This window comes from Oreochromis aureus, linkage group 22 (genome assembly GCF_013358895.1).
Source record: "Oreochromis aureus strain Israel breed Guangdong linkage group 22, ZZ_aureus, whole genome shotgun sequence".
NCBI classification, from domain to species: Eukaryota; Metazoa; Chordata; class Actinopteri; order Cichliformes; family Cichlidae; genus Oreochromis; species Oreochromis aureus.
The window spans coordinates 33,299,685-33,323,892 of NC_052962.1; the positions used below are offsets into that span (position 1 = coordinate 33,299,685).

General features: G+C 38.1%; 2 protein-coding genes across 2 annotated transcripts; one reads left to right on the top strand and one right to left on the bottom strand.

Annotated features, from left to right (window-relative positions):
* Positions 1-1,473: 1,473 nt before the first annotated feature.
* Positions 1,474-8,342, bottom strand: LOC116309323 (major histocompatibility complex class I-related gene protein-like). The gene is made up of 6 exons (XM_039605333.1): positions 8,279-8,342; positions 6,033-6,296; positions 5,266-5,544; positions 4,503-4,823; positions 2,978-3,136; positions 1,474-1,589 (listed from the first exon to the last, which is right to left on the bottom strand). The coding sequence occupies exons 1-6, from the start codon at positions 8,340-8,342 to the stop codon at positions 1,474-1,476; spliced, it is 1,203 nt and encodes a 400-aa protein (XP_039461267.1).
* Positions 8,343-16,414: 8,072 nt separating this feature from the next.
* On the top strand, positions 16,415-22,424 carry LOC120435549. The gene is made up of 7 exons (XM_039605334.1): positions 16,415-16,669; positions 20,324-20,549; positions 20,699-20,774; positions 20,897-21,177; positions 21,260-21,295; positions 22,248-22,321; positions 22,415-22,424. Exons 1-7 carry the CDS (start codon positions 16,662-16,664, stop codon positions 22,422-22,424), a joined length of 711 nt encoding a protein of 236 aa, XP_039461268.1. The 5' UTR covers positions 16,415-16,661.
* The last annotated feature ends 1,784 nt before the right edge of the window (positions 22,425-24,208 follow it).

The window sequence follows — 24,208 nt, forward strand, 5'->3', positions numbered from 1 at the left end:
TTATTGAATCATGGGGGGGTTTTTTCCCCCTGCCTCCTTTCCTCAGTTAAACTACTGGAACAGTGCACAACAACAAACGTATGACATTTTCTCCTTAGTGCCACATCCTCTCTGCTACTCAAAGCAGGACTTACCAGTCTTCCTCTTTGCCATTTCCAATTATTTAGGAATTAACTTTCTGATTTTACACCCTGAATTATTTTCCTGTGAAAGATTTATGTTACAATACTGCCACAAACTTCACACACGTAATAATTATCTTGATTGTTAAATTTCTCAAGTCTGTTATGTCACAAATCCACGCTCCTGTGGAACTCTCTCAGGTTTGAACCTCCTGACCTTTGAAATCGCTGTTGCCATTTCCCCTTAACACATACGTGCACTGATGCCTCTACACCACAGAGCGCTCCTTTTATTTACACCTATTTCCTCAAGTCAGTGAGCTCTACTTTTCTGCATGGATTATCTATTATATTTCACTTTCCAGCCAAAACGTCCAGTTCAGATCCAGTGTCTATTACCCTGAAAGTGATGATATCTTTAACAAACCTCCACGACTCCTGGAGGATCTGTTTCCTCATTCTAACTGAAAATGAGTTGCTTCAAAAAAGGACCATTGTCAATCAAGCTTCTAGCATTCCATCATTCGTTATATCCTTATTCCCACTTACAGACTTTGTCACTTCCCGATAGAGTTCTTTTTATTTATTTATTTTGTCAGATACATATAGAAACAATCAAACCACTCATTTTCTTAACCTTTTATGAGAGGAGGTACACTGGTTTTATAAGCACTCTCATGACTATCTGCACTCTCATGACTACGTCTTTTGGGAAGGTGATCTTTTGTACAGTTTGCAAATGTTACTAAAAACATTCTTGGTAGAGAGGAAAAGTTCCAGACGTAACATAAATGTGGTTTTAACACATGAGATAAGAAACAACTCATCAAGACAGTTGACAAAGTAGCAAACTTTATGCACCAAATCAAGTGTTAATTCTTTTTCCACGTTTTTTTTTAACAGAAACCTGTCAAATTTCTCTCTCCCACTGTCTCTTTTTTTTAGGAAATACAAATTCAAAAGGAAAATAAAAAAGAAATCAACTAGTAAATGCAAAATGTGTACTTGTTTTTTTTTAAATAAATACAGTATCTTAATAGTTCCATAACTGAATTATGAAGGTCTGTTATGCAGCCTCAATGAGTTTCTTGTGATAGACTGTGCCAGTTTCAGGAATTCATTAATAAGTTACTTCTCTCCAAAATATCTAACTGCTGTTCAGTTGTGTTGTTAACTTTTTATTTGCCACTGACATGTCACAGAGTTTTCCTAAGCATACATTTTTCTTAGTTACTTTGAAATGTATTTTCAAATATTTATCAGTTTTCAGAGTTTTTAAGAAATTTTTCAACAACTGCCAGAATATTTTTGAGGTTTTGATGCAATCTGACACCTGACTCTACAGTGACACCTACTGGCCTCTGTTATCATTGTCATATCTTGTTAACCCTTGTATGGTGTTCGGGTCTGTGAGACCCATGCCATTTAGAGGCCGTTGCCCATTTAGGCAGTATATAACCTCAAAACCTGCAAAATATGGTATAAAGATATGTACACTTGATTATAACTGATTTTTTTTTATAACATTTTATTAAAAAAAACGAGAAGCACATTAATTCATAAATGTGATCGAACAAAGGTAAAAGGAAAAAAATTAACCATGTTTGCTGTTCACATGGCTCGTAATTGGGATGAAGTAAACATCTGTTGAGTAATTTAACATAAAATTGTTTGATAGTGTTAATTGGAAAGCCAAAACTCTAGTGGGTCCACCAGACCCATGAACACTGGCTGAGTAACAAAAATACGAACACCATACAAGGGTTAATGTTCCATGTAACATGAATTTTACTCTAAATAGAATTAAAGATTATAAATAGAATTTATAATATTTTAACTTTACTTCACTCACTATGTAACTGTATTACACTCATTATGTGGGAGTAGATGTCATCCAGTTTGATCTTCACTGTCTGACGGACAATGGATGGACCTCAGAGTCTCTTTATGTTAGAAAACCCAACAATTCTCAGCATTTTTTAAACTAAACAGTGGTCAACAGAAAACAGCAGTGTGTGTGTGTGTGTGTGTGTGTGTGTGTGTGTGTGTGTGTGTGTGTGTGTGTGTGATTCATAAAGAAATAGACACATTGCACCTCTTGCTACGTTTGTAATACCATTAAAAAGGAATTGTTTAACTGAGAATATAACTCCATGAAGAAAACAGTTTCAACTTTAAAATTTTTAATAAATAGCAGAGTTGAAAGAAAAAACTAAATAAAATTAATTAACATGTAAGTATTACAAGTATTACATTAGTAGTAATTTATTTTAACTCATTTTATTGTATTACTTTTTGTTGTTGCTGTTATTATAAGCCACGTCTCCAGTCATGAAAAATATAATGAAAGAAACCAACGATGAAGGAGGTGGTTACTTATTGACCTTCTCTGCTGAATAAATGAAAACTGTTTGACTTGAATGACTGAACAATCCTTTGGATTATAAAACAAAAAGAGAAAAACGTTTTTCCACCAAAGGTAAAGTTCACATAAACAAACTATTTAAAAAACACCTTCTATGTGTTCGTTTAACTGGAGATTTGAACACTGTTTTCTGGGTCCTGCGTTTATACATGTGGATCTTGTTTCAGTTTCTCCAACAGTTCAGCAGTGTTGCCAGGCACTGTTATTTCCAAAGAAGAAAAATCACTGGTATTCTTTATAAAATACATAAACTGTATATCAGAGTAAAACAAGTTGTACTTACAAGGTGAACTTGAGTTTCTGCCTGAAATAAAAAGGAAAGAAATTATTTCAGGCATTTGTTCTGCATCACAATCAAAGTTTCTGTCATATATATTCAAAAATAAAAGTGTCTAATATAAACAATACCAAAGAAATAATATAACTGAACCATGCACTGCTGGTCCTGGTTCATTGATAAACTCAGCTCCTTTGATTCTCTGACCTTTCCTCTTTTTGTAAACAGCAAATCCAACAACAGCAAAAAGGATGAGAAGAACTGGAACAACCACTGCAGCAATGATGGAGATCATCCTGTCAGAGGGATTCTCTGCTCAGTAAAAACAGACACACAAGATCAAATCTGCAGATGAAGCAGGTTAGAATAAACATATTTACGAGTAATATTAAAATAAAGTAATATTTAAAATATCCTGGAAGAGTAGTTGTAAAACAGCTAACTGATCAGTTGGTCTGTTTTGAGTGTTTTGAATCTATCTGATAGATTTCAGTTTGTTTAGGTAAATGAAGAGTAATTTGTCACATATTTGATACAAATCTATTACTTAAATTTACAGCATATCTTAAAAACATAGAAGCTTGCATTTGGCTGTAAAAATCTTCTAACCAGATATCTGGTCTGGATGGCTTTGCTGAAAAATCTCGGAGTCATTTTTGAACAGGATATATCCTTCAGTGTTCATGTTAAATTAATATGTAGTGTGTGCAATATTGGTAAAATGAGAAACATCTCTCTGAGTGATCCTGAAAAACTAGTTCATAGATTAAATACTTCTCAGCTGGATTACTGTAATTCATTATTATCAATTTCCCCTAAATATTTCCTAAAAAGCTTTAAAAAGCTACAGCGAGAATACTGACAGAGATGAGAAAGAGAAACAATATTTCTCTCATAATATACTCTTTATAGTATTTACAAGTAGAATGGGAGGCAGAGCCTTCAGCTTTCAGGCTCCTCTTCTGTGGAACCAGCTCCCAGTTTGGATTCAGGAGACAGACACTATCTCTGCTTTTGATAAAGCTTATAGTCAAGGCTAGATCAGGTGACTTTCTATACCTTCTTTAGTTATGCTGCTAGAGGTTCATTGTTTCAGGACGTCATGTGATACACTGTGATGCACTGAGCATTTCCTGTTTACTCTTAACTCTCCACGTGTTTACATATCACTGTAACATGTCATCACATTGTTCTCTTCTTTCTACCTTAGTCTGTGATTTATCTGCTTCATGCTCTCTTTTTTCTCTTCTTTTCTCTTTCCCTCACCCTAAACCAGTCGAGGCAGATAGCTGCCCGTCTCTAAGCCTGTTAAAATATAGTTTTTCCTTCCTACTGTCATCAAGTGTTGCTTATAGACAGTAGTTTGATTGCTGGGGGTTTCTTCAGAATGCTGCAGGGTCTTTAACTAAGAGAATAAAGAACCTTGAGGTGACTTTTATTCTGATTTGGCGCTATGCAAATTAACCTGATTTGAAACTTTTGCAAAAATGGGTTTCTTAATAATAACAGTAACAGTTTATATTTACAATGAAAGAGAGAAAATGATTGTAATACATAATAATTAAAAAAATTAAGACATTCATTTTCCCCACTGTGACAGCTGTTCCTCCTGGGATTAAATATAGGACAAGAAAGTCAAGCATTATATTCGAGACAGCAAACAAAATGTTTCTCTCACCTATGACAGGTATTATTTTTCCACAGTTGGTTCTGATCACTTTTTTATCCAGTTTGGTGATGATGTCATCGCCATCAGAGAGCTGAAACACACAGTCGTATCTGCTCCAGTCTTCTGTTCTGACTGATGAAACATTCAGATCAACACACATCTGGAAGGTCCCATCATTGTTGGGCAGGATCTCTCCAGGATCCACACCATCATGAATCTCCTCTCCATCTTTCCTCCAGAACATCGCGGCTCTTTGAGGGTAGAAACCTGTAGCGTGGCAGCTGACTGGAGAGGAGGGAGTCTTCTGGAGGAGAGACACTGATGGAAGAACTGGAGAGAAAGAAAGAGAAGAAAATATCAAAAAGATAAAAAGAAGGGTTTCATTTTTCCAAATCTGACAATGTTATAGCATCTTGATAACATCTAATAAATAATTGCAGACATTCAATTGACAAAAAATGACACATTAGAGCATCATCAGTCAAAACACTGTCATACATACAAGACAAAAATGTATCTGGGAAAATTAAACAATAAATAGAAAAGAAAAAACAGTGTGATTGCTGATGCATGTCGTTTGAAAATTCTACTTGTGCCTGAAAATGTTTCTGATCCAGCCCAGTTTCAGTTACTTTCTAAATCATTAAATATGAAATCAGCTTAAACTTTTCTGCCATTTCCTTTTAAAAGAGACCTGTATTATTAAAAAATGATGCAACATAAAATAAACACCACAGCATCCATGAAGCTACTTCAGGTTATGTGATTGTACCTGTTCTCTGCAGGGAACGTTTCCCACTTTCCAAAGACATCTTCAGCCACATTGGACAAGTCGTACTGAGGAACTTGAAGGTGTATTTTATTCTATTTTCGTCAGTGTCCCATCTCTGTTTGGTAATGACAGCCTCTGGTTTCAGTGCGATCCACCTTAACGTCTTCATATCAAATTGAAGAAAGTCTTCTCCGTTGTAAGCATACCGTAAAAAGTTGATCATCTCTCCAGTGCTTTCGTCCCATTCACAGCCACTTATACTCTGTAAAATGTGGATGCCTGAGAGACAGAAAGAAAACAAAGACTGCAGTGAACTGCATTAATGTTGTTCAATGCATGAGACACTACTATTCTCCGAGATTTGAGTATTAATAGTTGAATAATTTAATCAATTGAAAAACGAACATTGCAGATTCAAATTAAAGACCAGTTATTTGTGTTTAAAACAAAAAGGTTTAGAAGGACAAGATAAAGAAAATGATTCAGCAGAGGAGTCATCTTAGAAGAATGTGAAGATAGAGATATGTATATTGTTAAGATTGTTAGATATTATTATTAAAATAAGTAAAATTGAAATCTTAACATTTTTTAACACAAGCATTTGTATTTTTATGATGGTTTTAAGGTCTCAAATAAGAAAAAGGCCAACGAAATTAAAACTTGAAATCTTTCATGATTAACAAAAAACTTTTTGTTATAAAGTTTTGTTTTGGTATATCTAATGTTTTATAATGATCTGACATGAGGCATAACAGGAAATACTTTACCTCCAGGTTGGTTTAATTGCTGCTGTAAACCAAAAATCCAGGCTCGGTTTGGCAGAGTCACAAAACACTGTACAGTCAAAGACTTCAGCTGCTCGGGGTTGTCATCTAATAGTTTCTTTGCCCAGTCCTGTCTTGGTTCTAGTATTTTGTTCCTGCTGTCACAGTAACCCGCCTGAATGCCATCAAACACCATTTCACTCAAAAACTCTGATATGTTTGGGACTCCTGACGATCCAGTGGCCACATGCTTCAGTGAGTGTTTTACTGTGAGACAAACAATATTTATTTATAGTTAAAAACGTGCAAACAATGTCAGCAGCCTGGCAGAGGTGTAGTCCACTTTGTTTTTTCTAAGTGAGGACAAAAAAAATATTATATTTAGGTTGATCATTTGAAATTCAGTTGTTACTTTAAGAGTATTTCATGAATTAAATAAAGACCTGATCAGTGATCTAGTATATCTAGATAACGAGTGTCAAATTTAATACGGTCAAGTGAAAACAAAAACTGCTGTTTCGTCTCATTAAACAGATGCAGTGTCAGTTTTGTGACTGACAGGTCAAATTAGCATGATGATGCACTTGCGAGTCTTTGAGTCGTCTACCAGAAGTGCGCTACTGTGTATACACAGATGCAGTTAGTTTATTTGAATGATTACATAAAAGAACCGTTCATAGTAGTGGCTTAAATATTTACGAGATGAGGCCACGTGGCCAAACGAAATTAATACAGTGTAAGCGACAGTTTTACATGTTGCTCTCACTGAAAACAGAGTGGCAGGTGAAGCGAGATCGATCAACTGTAGACCAGACAACAAACGACGGAGGCCCAGAAAAGTGCAATCAAACGATGAGTTTATTGACAACGGAGAACAACCATCAGCATATGGCTTATTTGCTCTGACAAAAATACACTGAGTTCTGGTTTTATAGCATAGAGGATCACACCCCACATACACGCCAATACAGGTCAAAATACATTATGTCCAGTCATTGTTTACAGACAAGGGTACATCTTGTACATCTTAATAACTATAAACAGACATATAACTTCTCTTTTTGATAACACCTTCCTTTTAAGGTAATAACTTCAAGCTTCAGGGCCTCTAAGGGCTAATAATGGACTCTCGTCCTCAATCACTAAGTAGACTGAATTGGCGCAGGTCTCAAATAAGAAGCAGAAGACACTTGGGCCTTCGCTCAGGCCTGCTACTAGATTTATGTGTATTGTAAGCATGCATGCAATTAACCTGCTATGTTCTCATCTTCCCTCAACATGTATCACCTAGACACTCTCACCAGTGAAGCTTAAAACCCTCTTGGATAGAACATCAACTCTAAACAAGCACAGTTATGCATTGTGTATAGAATGAACTCAACCTGTGAATGAACTCAACCTGTGAATAGAATGAATGTGATGACAAACATATTCAATGCAATATGAACCCTGTAAACAATATTACTAATAAAATAATACTGTAGAACATGTTATTAATGCATTTATCATAAGGCAGAGTATATGGCAGCAATAAAAGAATCTCTAAATCCCAACATTCCCTCTTTTGACATTCCATCAAGGAATGTCACCATACCTCATGTTGTATCACTCCCTGCCCCACTCTAGGGGTTCTAAGTTCATCTGGTAGATGACCTCAACCCAGCCAGGGTTAGGAACCCTCGCCATTACTTTTACCAACAATCCTCTGACACAAGGAATGATACAACAACTAGCGATGACCAGTATTCCCAAAAGTACAGTCAAAGAAAACATCACTGACATAGCCACACCTTTCCATTGTCCAAACACAGATGTCATCCAGGACGCCAGCAGATTTTCGATACCTGAGTGCTCATGCATGGTTTTAGACAAAAGTTTTCAAACCCTCCAGAGCTCGGGTTACTGAGCCATCTGGGGCAGTATTATTAGGGATAAAAGTGCAGCACATGTCTCCGAATATGGCGCACACGCCTCCTTCTCATGTTAAAGGCCATTCGATTTCCCATCAGCAAACTCGACCCAATTGTTCTGCGAACCCCATCATGGCATCCCTGGTTAGGTTAGAGAGTCTCAGCAGATTCCAATGAACATAGTTACTTTCAAATTCTACCACTATCAGATTTACCAGCTTGTACTCATCTGGAACTCCCTGGGCACTCCAATAGAGTCTATCCAGGTCGGAGAGTTTAACCTAGGGTCATATGCATGTGTATCCTGGGTCCCTCTTTTGGCCAAAATATGTCTCTTACCTCTGGCGGCTAAGGTACGTGTGTTGTGTTGTGGAATAGCCTTTACCTGGTTCCCAATAAGCATTTTGAGCCACCCAATCAAGCCAGAGGTTACTGTCCTTGAAACCGTGGCACGCTTTATCAAATCCTTAAGCTTCAGTCTAAAGTAATCTGTTGTCAGAAGTACTCTCCCTTTTGGTTCCTGTTCCTTTTGAGCTACTGTTCCCGAAGTTACCATCTGATCAGTCAGAATGGTGATTAAGCTTTCTGCTGAGCGGCTTAGACTTTGCATCAACTAAATTTGCCCTAAGCATATCATGGGGTGATTGCAGACCCATACATCATACGCTCTCCAGCTACTACTAGCTCCTGTACACTTAATAACGTCACACAAATCAAATGTGAATGAGCGGGTAGACCCTTTACCATAATTCAACTCTATGCCATTATTCATGCTGAGACACTCATCACCTTTACCTGACACCTCGCGCTTTTGTCGTTTTACCGATCCTGTTTTAGCAACTACAGTCTCAGGAAGTGCTGGGCTGGACTGGCCTCCGTGTTCAGACAAGTGGTCCAGAGTGCCCTGCAAAATATAGACAATAAACAACACAGCCATAGTTAATATCATTGCATACAATAAACATGTAGTTGTAAGGAACATTCTAATCAGTTTTCTCATTATGTGTCTCTGATTCGTGTGTTTGCATCATGTTATATAAACTTTATATCCTGGAATGAAACTCCCTGCTTTTGTGGAGTCCTCAACTTGTCACCGCTCCTTTCTGCTAGCGTGGCGACCTTCTGCGCTGCTCCTCTTCTCTTCGGCCTCCCAGGTAGACTACTGGTTGGCCCGTTGCACAGGTGAGAGGATTTATTTTGCCTCTGCTCGTTACCACCTGTGTTAGTTAAAGACGAGTTTTCCTCTGGCAGCTCTCTCATGTGCTGGCGCACACTGCGACCAATGATACCAGGTATCGCCTTTCCCTTTTAGTTGACCTGCTATAGTTGTTCTGGCAACGACCTCGTAAGGACCCTCCAGCGTGGCTCCTTTCACTGCTGGAGTTCCTCGTGGGCTCAAATTCAGTTCCTTGCTTGCAGACTATAGCATAGCCTGCTTTCGATCCTTCTTCATCACGATGACAGCAGCCATCTATGAACCAATCCTCAGCTCCAGGGATAGGTTCTGCTTGTAAATCTTCCCTAACTTTCCCTTCAACTTCTGCTTTCTTAGTACAATCATGAGGTTCTCCTGATTGATTCCTTCATGTGTAAATGTCAGATTTGGAGCATCTAAAACTTTACTCAGTCTCTGTTGTGCTAATGATGTCATAGTGAACGCCTGCGAGTTCACCTATGCCACCACACTATGTGTAGTCAGAACTTTTGGTGGGTGTTCTCTCACTACATGTGCTGTTTTCTATATTGTTTTGGCAACCCCTGCTGCATGCTGTGCGCATGTAGGGTGCCTTGCTTCTGTTGGACTCCACCTTATGCTGACATACATAAGTACCTGTCTTTCTTTATTCAATCATCTTCCGGGGTGAGAGACCTCTGCACAGCTCAGACGCCAGTTGCAAGAGCTCTCTAACATTAGAATCATCAGCTGTGACCTATATGGTATTATTTCGGTACTTTACACGTCACACAGTCTTGAACATTGTTTGTATGGGGAGTTCCTCTTTTTGTGTCTATATCTATTAATATGCCTTGTGCACTAAAACTTCCTGTTTTTTTCAGTCTGGCTGAGCTCTTGTTTGTAAGTCAAAGGTAGCCTTGCTCTACAAGCCTTCATTATCAGAGTACACATTAAAATATTTCTTTTATTCCTAACACCAGTCCCCTTTTTCATTTCTCACTTGAGAAATGAACTAATTCTAATTTATCACATTAAGTTTACTTCAATACAATTCAATTGAATTTTATTTATATAGCGCCAAATCACAACAAAAGTTGCCTCAAGGTGCTTCATAGATACAGAGAAAAACCCAACAATCTTGTGACCCCTATTGAGCAAGCACTTTGGCAACAGTGGGAAGGAAAAACTCCTTTAACAGGAAGAAACCTCCGACAGAACCACGCTCAGGTACGGGCAACCATCTGCTGCGACCGCTCGGCGTGAGCCAACAGAGGCTTTGAAGAGAGACCTAATATTTAATAATCCACATTTCACTGTTTTATTCTTCGGTTAAATGTGGATTCTGTATTGTTCTTGCTTTGTTACTATTGATGTTTAAGTTGTTTTATTGCTAGATTTGGTTTGTTGCTGTCTGTTTGGGAGCTGACATAGTCTCTATGGATAAGGGTCTTTGGCAGGGTAGCATCAGGAGAGAAGCTCCAGAGAGGCATGTTCCCTGTTAAAGCTAAAATATAACAAAAGAAATTATGCTAAACAAACAAAACCTTTCAATTCCCCAACCCTGTCTGTCTCCTCAACGGGTTGTATGTTTTCAATGTTTAAAATAAATCAAACAAATAACTTAAGCTGTGTGACGGCACCTTGCGTTTACGCCAGGCTGTGAGCTGCCCTAAATCTACTTGCTACACCCCCTTTTCACCTAGTTTAATTTTTTTTTTCAATCCTAATTTAAACTATTCCTGACTTCCCTCAGTGCACACTGTAAAGTGTAAAAGATACAATTAGCTTTCTCCTGGTAAAAGGTCCTACATTATTTTCTCGACCTTTGGAAACATCCTCTATCGAGTTAACCCATTTCATTTTTCAAACTTAGGCCTGATTTCTTCGCCCCTTTAACGGGTAGCGCATATCCAGTCTGAACACTGTGTTTGGGCAATTTACTTAATTGTTGCAGGATTTCTATGTTATGTAAAGTTCCTCTCATCCCTTTTATGCTTCCATTATAACCTATGTCTAACAAGCTTTTGATCTTCTTTGTAATATAAACAACTAGGTGTATTTGTGCTCTGTTTTTCTCCTTTCTCTGGTTGGTTCCGTTCGATCTCAGGCTTCCAGGATTCTTGCCACCCCTGTGGTTGCTGTGGTCCTGAAATCTTCTCCTGTAAAGGATAGAAAACAAAAGCCTCTCTCTGCTACACCTCACTAATCTACTGTGTTCATCTAAGGTTCCTTTAATCATTCAAAGTTGTTTCACCATATCATGTTCGGGGCTCTGTCCTCTATATTAACTTTACTTAATCTCCATGCCCTTCATGTGTGTGAGCAACACTTTTAGTTTTATTAAACACACCCAGGGTAAGATATAAACCATCACCATCTAAGCATAGAAACAGATCAAAAGAACCACAAAACAATTTCTATATCTAAATTATCAAAAACCCCAAACGTCATAAAACGATCCTAAAACCCATTTCAAATTAAACCTTAAATCCTGTAACTCCCCTTTTGTGACACATCTTATGTGTTACAAACTCAAAATCCTTCACTCGAGCTTAGGAGATTAAAAGAAAAGGTTAGTCATATCATATTAGATATTCATGCTCCGGCCCTTCAAACCTGTGTTTAAGGAATGAAATCAAATTAATCATTATGTCAAATCTTTTCTTGGCTCCATCCCCAGCCTGCATCCTTGGAACTTCCTAGAAACAAAAACCTGTATGTTAACCAGAACTTCACATTTCATACTCAGTTTTTCCCCACTTATGATCCAATCTGTGTTATAAGAAAGAAAACTTAAAACAGAAAAGTTATCAGTCATGTGTCTAACCTTAGTCCAGTCTTTATCTCAGTGTCCAGTCGGTCCAACCTATGGTCTGCCTCGTCCGTCCAGTCACCATCCATTTACACACATTCACTCACATACATTAACATCAGGTCTTGCTGACAGTGGAGACTATCTCGCAAATATTCAGTCTTCACTCTCAGCAACATCAACTCATTTATTTGTTTTACTTTGTTTTTAGGAAAATAGTTCTTTCTGCTTTTAGACTGGATTGGCTCATGGCAATCCTTTTAGACAGAGACTTAGCCTTCTCCTCTGCCTATTGTAATCTGGAAAAGGTCACCGAGAATTTTCAGCGCTGTTATCCACTCTTTTGCAGGCCTGCTTTGAACAAAAATGAGAAAAAGAGAGCTGATTATTAGCTCATCAAAACACAAAACAAAATCACCTGACAGGTTTTTCTAAGTGCACTGTTACAAAAATGATGGACCCCCTTAGACATGTGCATGTTTGATAAAACTCCCTCTATTAAAATAAGAAAATGACACCAATCTAACCGATAGAAGTAACCCATCACTACAACAACAACCTCAACAATCTTAAACACAGAACATTTTGCCACAAGTTCTTCAAGGTCCTGACTCTCTCAGGTCAACTAACATCACCTCACCTGCTCAAAACACAGAAAATCTCGTTAAACACCACACAACTTGCACACCATCATCACTAAATTCTAAATTTTCTCTTCTGAAAACTTACTACACACTAAGCGAGTTGGACAACATGATAAACAGACTCCTATGCTAAACCTGCTATCTGATGTTCATGAGCTCTTTTGTATTCTAAGGTTAACACATTTTCTATTTGTGTGTGTGATTATGTATATGTTTCTTTTCGTGGTTTTTCAGACTCCCTCACAAGGTTCCACTTAAACAGTCAATTTTTCTCTTTACGCAAATTTGATCTCCTCCTTAAATAACAACATTCCTTGTCCTCAGCCAGAAGTTAGAGCTTGATTTTCAGGTTCAGGGAACAATTCACCCTGAAAGACAGTGAGTGTCTCCCTCTTGGCTCATCACTCGTCATTGTTAATGACGTTTCCCCTCTGCCCCAGCGGCTTTACCCTTGTAGTCCCGTCTCCTCCAGTGAGTCCAGCTCACTTAGGGACCTAGGTTCAAGCAATCGTGACTGCGCCTTGCCTTAGGTTGTCCCAGGGTTTCGAGGTGGGATCTTACCCGTCATGGGCTGTCCAGCCTTCCATGCTTCGCGCCTGATATGGGGGGGGCCAAGTGGGCACGGGTTCTATGAGGGGAGGAGACACACTGACTCTGGAAATCAAAGAAGTGTAAGCTGCTTTCTTCATTTCATCAGTATATTGAGCTATCACACTTCTGATTATTCCCAACATTTCACCTGTAACAATTTGTGTACATGTGTTTTCAATTCATTAATGTAAATGTTAGTTCATGTATTTATTTTCTCAGTTTTTCTTTTTCTAAAACATGTAATTAATATATTTTATTACTTTTTCTTAAGACATTCAGTCTCTAATTGCTCTGTTTTCATGCTGCAACGTCTCTCCCAGCTATAATCAGACTTCCTGTTTGACGCACACACACTCTCTCAGGCCTCCTCTATTCACGCACTCCCCTATGAGTTATTATTACTTATTTATTATTTTGTACAAATCACACAGAATCATTCAAATCAAGTACTCACAACATTCACACACTTAGAAGCACTCAAAATACGCTTTCCTAAGAGTATTTTATCAAACATGCTTGCTTAGAATCAGAAAGAGCAAGTAGACAACACTCAGTGCGTCTGTCCTCTTAAAAGAAGAGAAATAAACACATATGGGACAATTCTCCCCATCTTGGACAAAATGTGACCTTAATGTCCGTTTCTAAGTCATGTTCTTCTCTACACACGACTCTTGGCCTCCAGGGCATAAAACTTTGAGCATAATCTTTTACTTTTACCAGAACTAGTACTTTACCAGAACCCTCATACGTCCAATAAGACAGCTATATGTGCACTTCTTTCTTTGACAAAGTTGTATTTTGTATTTTCTTACTCAGCTGTATATAGTATTGGTATTCTATTTTATTCTATTCTACTTTATTTTATTGCATTCCAGTGTTTTCTAATTTCTGCTGCATAACTTTGCACTTTTGCTTTAACAAAACAAATTTCCCAGCTGTGGGACTAATAAAGGTCATCTTTATCTTTAACTAGCCCTAACCTAAATCCTGTCTCATCCACTGCTGAAATTCTAGTTCAATGAACACGTGTTACAGTTTAAAATTAAGAGAGAAGTAACTCACACCCAAGTACTGTGTGTGTGTGTGTGTTAATGTCTGTGTCCCTTTAAATGAAAAAGGTGAACACATGTGGTGAGTTTTCCTCAATTTACACAAAATATGACATGAAATATCCTTTTCTAATTCCTGTTCTTCTTTAAACACCATGAATGACCTCCAGGTCATAACCTTTGGACTTATAACTCTGATATAAGTCCACACAGCGCACTCAAGCACAGAGAAAATTCAACCTCAGTGCTTCAGAATTCTCCTCAAAATTCAGAAACTGTTTCTGTCATTTATCTCCCAAGAACTTCATCATATGGACCTCGCCGAGTCCAGTAATCTTCAGCACATGTATCTCACTGCAGCCAGTGAAGATTTAAAACAGTTTATTGTCTCAGTTTACCCAGTATTCACTTATCAGGTGGACCGCAGCCGATCCATACATCTCAACACAATCGTGTGTCCACATTTACACAACTTATTCTTTACTTGTATCACAACACATCTAGTAATATCATCAGAATTACTTCAACATGGTAAACATTGATTTTCCTTTAAAATCAACTTACCATTAAAACTCGAGATCACAGCTGACTCGATTCTCTGAAATCCTGAGTCAGTTAAAACACCTTGCTCAACTTCACGGTGTTCTTTTTCTCGGACCCTTCGTCCGAGCTCACTCTTTTACCCCGGCATCTCCCCAGATTGTTACGAGATCTTCATAAACCCAAAAGTAAGCATATTATTTCCCTAATCAAAAGTGAAGCCGTTCCTTACACAGTAATTCTTCATCCAACAGCCTTTGTGTTTTGAAACTAAAAAGAGGAAGGAACAGGGCCCAATTTTAAACTGGGCATGTTGTCACTGAACAACACACACACACACACACAGACCCAGGGCAATTCTTCCTGGATCATTTATTAACGTTCGAACAAACACAGTCCGCCTTGATTATTTTCTGGACCTCAGCAGATCCACCAAAATTCATATAAATATATCAGCCATTAACCGATTTATTTCTTTTCCTCAGACCACGCCCGGATCTGTTACTTCAGCACAATAAACACTGATTTTCCTTCAAAATCAGTTTACCAAAAGCCACAAAACCATTTCTGACTCGATTTTCTGAACTTCTGTGTCACTTAAACATCCTGACAGCACCAGGTGTTTCTGTCGGACTTCCTCGTCCGAACTTAATCCTTTTACTTACAAATAAGCGTCTCCCAAAATGATCCTCTTGATCATTAGCTATTCACCGAGCCCACAACTCTCGGCAACACCACCTGACGTGATGCCCACGCCGGAGCTCCTCTTTGAAGTCTCAAAGAAGTACAGGATTCTCCAATCCCGTGAGTTTGACACTTATTAAACCATAAGCTGACCAATAACTCTTATATTCTTCTCTATTCTTAAACATGCATTGGTCTCTTTTTCTTTTTTTTTTTTACCATGAAATACCATATAACCTTTTAACTCAGTACTGTCTGTTTCTCAAAGTTTCATTATCCTTGCTTCAAAGCTTCTCATTACTTCCAAGTTACTCATTCATTACTTCAACGTTTTACTTTATTCTAGAAATTCAGTTTTACCCCTACTGCGCCAATTTAGTAGTTAAGATCATCTACTCAGCGAACAGATAATTTAGAATTCAGTCAATTTGCACAAATTTGCTTATTGAACAGGTTTGTGCGTACCTTTTAATCTTTTTAGACCGGTCCTCTGTTCGCCTCATATCAGATCCAACCTTCGCCACATTAGTTCTCTCTGATTTAATCTAGAAACTTCACGGTCTGCCATACACAGAATCTCTTTTCCTTTTCTTTAACAAGAGATACTCAAAAATTCTGCAAATTCTCTCCACTCAGGAGGAGGCTCACAGCTTTATTTATTACTCTGTTTCTGGTTGGATTAAAATAACTCTTATATTAGAATCACCCTGTCCAGTGATACAGTATTTCAAAATCACCAAAGGCACGCTCACAAAACAGGAAAATGCTTCAGCAGCCTTAATGGGATCCCCGTGGGCCTCTCACTGTCTATTTCCAAGCACCTATAATGAAACAACGGCACAATGAGCATGCCCTTTATCTACCCCTCATTTAATCAATGTATCTATTCTTTGTTAAAATTAAAAGGGAAGTCACCCAAATTTTAACTGCGCACTTTTCCCCAGCAAAAAGAACGGAAAAAGAGACTTTTACAGCCTCTCTCACACACAGCCTGCAGCCGGCTGGCACTTAAATCATTTCAGACAGTTTCTTACGTCACGGTTTCCAGCTGTATGAGTGGGTCCCTATACACACCGCTGCTCGTCTTTAAGAGACGTCAACAGGTCTGCAAATTCTCCAGGAATATCAACAAAAACACAGCTTTTCTTGGCCCACGGCGGGTCCACAAATTTTTCACTGACCACAGCGGGTCCACAAATCTTCGCTGACCACGGCGGGTCCACAAATGCATAGGTAATACTTTTAATCGTCTCTCATAGCTCACAGTATTTATTCTCAGAGTTACTTCAACACAACAGACCTTAGTTTCACTTTACTGCTCGGCTGGCTTTACTGCAAAACCTCAAGCTTACGGCTGGCCTGAGTTTCTCTTAGCTCATATATCAACTCCTCGGACCTTCGTGTCCGGTATTTATCCTTTTCTCTTATTTAAGTGTCTCCCTAACAATGATCCTCTGCGATCACCAGGGCTATATCTGAGGCCACAACTCTCAGCGGGGCCCTCCCCTAGTATAATCCTAGGAAACGTCTTTCCCAGGAGGGAGTTCTCCAACTCCTTGACTTTAGACACTTTTAATCTCTTTTAATCTCTCTTATTTCCTTAAAAACAACGTCTCTAGTTACTTTTAGCTCAGTACTGCTTTTTCCAAGCGACCATGAACACGACACAAATTACTTTTAGCTCAGTACTGCTTTTTCCGAGCGACCGTGAACACAATACTACTCTTAAGTTTCACTTTCGTTGCAACAAAGGTTTTCGTTTCAAACAAAACTCAAAACAGAGATCAACGGATGACCACTTGACTACATATTCTAGAATTATAATCCACTACAGCACAATTTCAGTTTAAGAGGTTTGTGCCTTACCTTTTTGTGGGCCCAATAGTCAAGCGATCACCGTGACGTCTGCCGTTCGATCACCTGATCTGGCCTCGACCTCCGCCGACAACAAACACCTGTACCTCTTACTGCTGATCTTTAGTTGCCCGCATCCTCCACCAAATGAAGCGAGATCGATCAACTGTAGACCAGACAACAAACGACGGAGGCCCAGAAAAGTGCAATCAAACGATGAGTTTATTGACAACGGAGAACAACCATCAGCATATGGCTTATTTGCTCTGACAAAAATACACTGAGTTCTGGTTTTATAGCATAGAGGATCACACCCCACATACACGTCAATACAGGTCAAAAATACATTATGTCCAGTCATTGTTTACAGACAAGGGTACATCTTGTACATCTTAATAACTATAAACAGACATATAACTTCTCTTTTTGATAACACCTTCCTTTTAAGGTAATAACTTCAAGCTTCAGGGCCTCTAAGGGCTAATAATGGACTCTCGTCCTCAATCACTAAGTAGACTGAATTGGCGCAGGTCTCAAATAAGAAGCAGAAGACACTTGGGCCTTCGCTCAGGCCTGCTACTAGATTTATGTGTATTGTAAGCATGCATGCAATTAACCTGCTATGTTCTCATCTTCCCTCAACATGTATCACCTAGACACTCTCACCAGTGAAGCTTAAAACCCTCTTGGATAGAACATCAACTCTAAACAAGCACAGTTATGCATTGTGTATAGAATGAACTCAACCTGTGAATGAACTCAACCTGTGAATAGAATGAATGTGATGACAAACATATTCAATGCAATATGAACCCTGTAAACAATATTACTAATAAAATAATACTGTAGAACATGTTATTAATGCATTTATCATAAGGCAGAGTATATGGCAGCAATAAAAGAATCTCTAAATCCCAACACAGGTAAGATGAATGAGAGAAGAAGAATAATGGTAAAGAAAAATCAGTATAGTTTTTTTATACAGGTAAACTCATTTGTTAGAAATGTGTGAGGAAGGACTTATCCAGAGGAGAGCTGTATTATTACAGCTATTGTTATTACTTTTCCACTGTTAAATATAAATAGTATATGTGTAACAGCTGTACTATAGAAGAACACAAGACATCAGATATCTGTGTTAATAAAGACAATGTCTAATGTGTAAAAATGCAGGGTTTTTTAGGCTATGGAACTTATTAAAGTCTATTTTACATATTTTAAGATTCAGACATTAAAATGAAACACTAACACAGTCACGTTATCAGCTGCATTTCGTCTGACACATAATCCTAGGAAAAGCAAAGGACTCTCAAGTTCAACCTCTGGTACGACCAGAGCTTGAAGGAGTAGGGGAGAAAAAAGAAAAAAAAGTTGTAGGGCCAATAAAATCCCATTGTTAATCCACGTCTGATAAATTGGTTTTGATCCTGTTTTGTATCATTATTATTCCACAAAGTGAATATTAAAATTTACTTCATTGGGATCATGGTAATTATCGACGCTTACTAAATTAAAATGAAAGTAAACACGCTGCTCGAGGTCAGGTGAGCTGCTGTCACAGCTTCAAAATTTAAGTTTTTCTTACCTGCAAATAAATCACGGCAAAAGAAAAACAGCAATAATAACTTCATTTCCTTGTTATCATGAAAGTAGCATTAGTAACTTGAATTTGGTGGACGTTGCTTATGAAAGCCTGAAGAGTACAAGGTTCAGACTCCACCGATATGGGATTAATAACCTGCCATAAACTGAAACTGGAAGAAGCTTTGATGATTTAGATAAGCCCAATTCCTGTTATAAAAATAAGTCTTGTAATATGCGAGACATTTTATTTTCTCTATATAAACTTTAGGGAACCAGAGTTCGGCAGCCTGTTAGGATATCTATTATGTATTATTACTGTCAAATGTGTCTATTGTTCCTGTAACATTTGGTGCAGTATTGTCATCCTGCAAACACGAGTGATCCAGTGAAAAGTCACAATACAAACCGTTAATACTATTCAGGCCAGAATTAAATTCCCCTCCCTGACACAGCTATTTGTCCATATGTGCTACTTCATTTAATTTGAATGTATATGACGTCAATTTAAAAAAAGAATAAATATTTTTCTCAGTAGATTAATAACTGATTTGCAGTTTCTTTTTCAACTTCTGTTTGCAGTAGAATAACTCTTTTACTCAGTGTGATTGTTTTTAATGTCATTCTCAATGGATCTGTTATTGTACATTTTTCACATGTTCGTACAGGATATTGTATTTGTTTTAAATGTATCAGAATCAGAATCAGAATCAGAAAGACTTTATTTATCCCCAAGGGGCAATTAAGATACAACAGAGCAGCATGACGTTGAAGATAAGGACAGGGCATAAAAACAGGCAATAAGAGTGAAATAATAAATACACAGAATATACAGTATATACAGTTTTAAAATTACACAGTTTTAAAATTAAAGTGACTGAAAGGTGAATAAATAACTGTAAGTGACTAAAAGTGAATAAAGTGTTGGTATTATAAAAAGAGTGTAGAGTTGTTTATGTTTCTGGTGTGGGAAATGGTCTTATCTGCTGGAGTTAAAAAGCAGAGTGGCTTTGGGGACAAAGGTGGCTCTCCTCTTCTCAGTCCTGCAGGAAATGCAGCGGAGGCGTTGCCCAGAGGGGAGCCATTGAAATGCGGGGTGAAGAATGTGAGAGGGGTCGTTGATGATTTTGGCTGCCTGTCTAAGGGCCTGTTGGATGAAAACTATGGCGTTATTTTTGTGCCACTATTCTGAGCGCACGTAAAAAAACAATTGAGTGCACGTAAACAAAAATGACAAGGTTTTTGCTTTTTTTATGTGTGTGTGTGTGTGTTTTTTTTTACTTTTTGCAATCTTTTCTGTTAAACTTATTTGGATTGTCGATTTATCAACATAGATTTTTAAATTAAAATGTGCTATTCAGGACGGATGTCATATTTAATAACTTTATTAAACAATAACCCTTATGTTATGCAACACTGCATTTTTTAAACTCATTCATTTTCATCCCACAGATCATTTCCAGGATATTTCAAATCAAACTTGAGCCGTGGTAAAAAGAGATGTTTAACATCTACTAAGCAGCTTGTTAAGGCAGGCAGTAAGACCACAGGCCTCAGTTTTTATTTGCTGTCAAAAAACACATCCTACACACCTTTGCCAGCTGAGGAGCTTGAACTCCTACAAGCTGGCATGGGGAGACAAACAGTGTCTCTTCTAGAAGATGGTGACCATGCAGAGGTAAGTTTGTATAGTCAGTATTAAAATCAGTCATTGGTCAACACAGCGACCTGACTGTGAACTCTTGACAGCATTGACTTTATGTTGCCTGAATCATATGCCACTGTCCATTTAGTGTTCCATTCTGCTTAACTGTGTTTTTAACTAAGATTTCTAGACTTCTGGAAGAAACCTTTCGAAAAATGGAATATCTTTGTGGAGGATGGCTCTTGCATAAGGCAACAGGTTTGTTGTTAATTCAGTTTTTATGTGTGTTTTTGGCATTCTTTCATGCTCATACTGCATTATGATTATGTAGTTGATACTTTTGCTGCTTGATTGTTTATGCTATCTTTCTGTCAATAAAGGTGGCAGTGGTCGACGAAAGCTCACTGTAATTCCACCTGAAACAGAAGGATATTCTGTCAAAACACTGAAAGCTGTGTCAGGAGGTGGCAAATCCACTTTTTACATTGTACCTCTTCAGGAAACATTAGACACATCTCCTCTACCTCCCGACTCACAGCACTTTTCAAAGATGCCAAAGAAGATATGTTACCAGTGTAATGAAATGATGCCTCTGCAGATGCTTGCAGTACACATCAATACGTGCAAAGGAAAATTCTCTCCTGATGAGACTGATGATGAGGTGAGACAATTTTGATGAAATCAAAATGAGTAATTTTGATTAAATAATATAGTGTCACAATTATTGTTTTTTAATTCTGCAGGAATCTGAGTTATGCATTGTGAAAAGCAAATGCAAGGTAAACCTAGCACATTACTAAAAACCATAGTAACTACAATGAATTTTAAGATAAGATAAGATAACCTTTATTAGTCCCACATGTGGGAAATTTGTTTTGTCACAGCAGGAAGTGGACAGTGCAAAAGTTATGAAGCAAAAATTAGAATAAAATAAAATAAGAATAAATACAGTACACAACTGTACAGAATAGAATAAAATAAAATACTATATACAGTCGAATAAAATAGAATAAAATATACAATGAGATAAAAATAGAGTACAAATGCTATATACAACTGAGTAAAAATACAACGATGCCAGAAAAGATTATTGCACATTAGTGTTATTGCACATTTGTGGATGTGTGTGTTTGATCAGTTAAAGTCTTTGTTGTGGAGTCTGACAGCAGTGGGGAGGAAAGACCTGCGAAATCTCTCCGTCCCACACCGTGGGTGCTGCAGTCTCCCACTGACGGAGCTGCTCAGTGCTGTCACAGTCTCATGCATGGGGTGGGAGATGTTGTCCAACAGGGTTGACAGCTTAGCCACCATTCTCCTGTCACTCACCACCTCCACTGGGTCCAGAGGGCATCCTAGAACAGAGCTGGCCCTTCGGATCAGCCTGTTCAGTCTCTTCCTGTCCCCAGCGGAGATGTTGCCGCCCCAGCAGACCACACCATAAAAGATGGCTGAGGCCACCACAGAGTCATAGAAGGTCTTCAGGAGTGGGCCCTCCACTCCAAACGACCTGAGTCTCCGCAGCAGGTACAGCCTGCTCTGCCCTTTCCTGTAGAGGGCGTCTGAATTATGAGTCCAGTCCAGTTTGTTGTTCAGATGAACACCAAGGTACCTGTAGCTGTCCACAGCCTCAATGTCCATACCTTGGATGTTCAGTGGTTGCAGTGGAGGTAATGATCGGTAATGATCTTTTTCCCACTATGCATAACATGTACCCCTTTTTTGAAATTGTAGGTTATTTGTCCAATATGCACTAAGGACTTTCCTGAAGATGAGATCACAGTCCACGCAAGTCTGTGTGGGGATAGGTATCTTTTTTCAGCCGTTTATGAAAAAATGTTAATCAGTAACAGTCCACGCAAACATATGTAGTTTTTTTTTTTTTTTTGTTTCGTCAACAGCTTTCAATGAATGGTGCCTGAAGAAAATGACCAAACTACATGCACACCAGCTCCCGCGCTCCCGCGGACGGTAATCACGATCACTGTCTAGCACAACACCTGGTATGGAATCAGAACGATGCCAATAAGGTTGCAGTGTAAACGCTGAGGGACACACCTGCTGTCAGACCTGCAGGTTTATCCCTGTGCTGTTCTCATCTGTTATAGTGGACACAAACTATTTTTTGGAGTTGCATAAATAATTTGTGTGCCTTCTTATTTGACGAAGAGCACCTGATTGTTCTGTAAATAGTTTTGAATGGTTATATAAAAAACGTCTGAGCCTTGGCTGCATTTTTAGGTAAATAGTACCACATAACTTTGTTGTTTGCAAAACATGCATATTTTTTAAAAATGTACAATTTCTGTTTGCATTTCAAGTTATGAAAATGATTCATTAAACATGTTTGTGGTTTTTAGAGTCAAAAATATCACTTTCTACTTGTATTTTAAATTTTGTCTGAATTTAGATAAATTGTGCTGACACATTATGTCAAAATGAGAAAATAACAGTTTGGCAAGATAAACAGTTTTTAAAGGCGAAATATAGAGGCCAAATCAAAAGTAGTCAAAAACGGCCAATTATACCCTGGACCCCAGAGGGTTAATGGCTAAAAGCAAAGTTGTCACCAAGTACTGTTTATATTTGTGTGTATTGCTGCAGTTTTTTTGAGTATTAATTTGGTGCCTTTGGGTGAAATAATGGTAATATGAGTGATCCATATGGTCACAAAGAATAGCCACTTGTTTCTGTGCTACCAAAGTTCCCCGGCTTTCATTCAAAATGTGTTTATCAGCAGCACCTGCACATTAAACTACTTAAACAGTCAGTGCTGTTCTCCATGCCTGTCTGACTTGATGTTATTAGCACAAACACTTTAAAGGTGACCATTTAGGACTTCAGCAATAATACAGACAGCAAAGTTAGCAATAAAACAGTTTTATTGAGAATTAACTTAAAAAACAACAAACAAACAAACAAACATCTGTCTCCTATTTTTTGTCACACAGGAAAGAAGCATCAATATCTGATGAGAAGACTTATTTCTTTATTTTTGTTTTTTTCAACAGGAGAAGAATATCTAACAAGTTGATTTGTTCACATTTTCACATATTAATTATTCAGTGAAATGTGCATTTTGAGTTTATACACTATGCACATAAGGTGACCACTTCTTTTTTGTGTGGTGCGTTTTTCTATGTCAACAAAAGGGGAGCTAAGGTGTCTTTTCACATGGTCTTACATAGGTGATGCGAATTGAAACATGCATTCTTTTTTTTTGGCGGGGGGGTGCTGGAAAAGCTTGAAAAGGGACCTTGAAAGTGCTTAAAAAGTGCTTGAATTTGACCATGAAAAAGGCGTACGAACCCTGTAAATTGTTATTGATCGTTTACCCCGAGTCCTAAAGTGTATATTTATTGTCTTACTCTTCTTATATGTATTGTTTGTTTATTTGCACTGATGTAACTGGAGCCCCATCGTCTCGTCTCTCTATATGCTGGACTGTATGTAGCGGTGATGACACTAAAGTTTACTTTGACTTCAGCAGCGAGCACGCGCACCGAGGGCTCTCGCGCTCACTTTATAGAATTTCGAGAAAAAAAAACATCGGTGCAAATTATGAGTCTGTATCATAATGTCTGGTGTTTTCGTGTTTGTTGGTTTGTTTTTATTTTGTTTTATTTTGCGAATAATTATTAGATGCTGCTCCAGCCAGCCAGAGAATCCCCCGCCACCCCGCCCTCTCCTCCCTG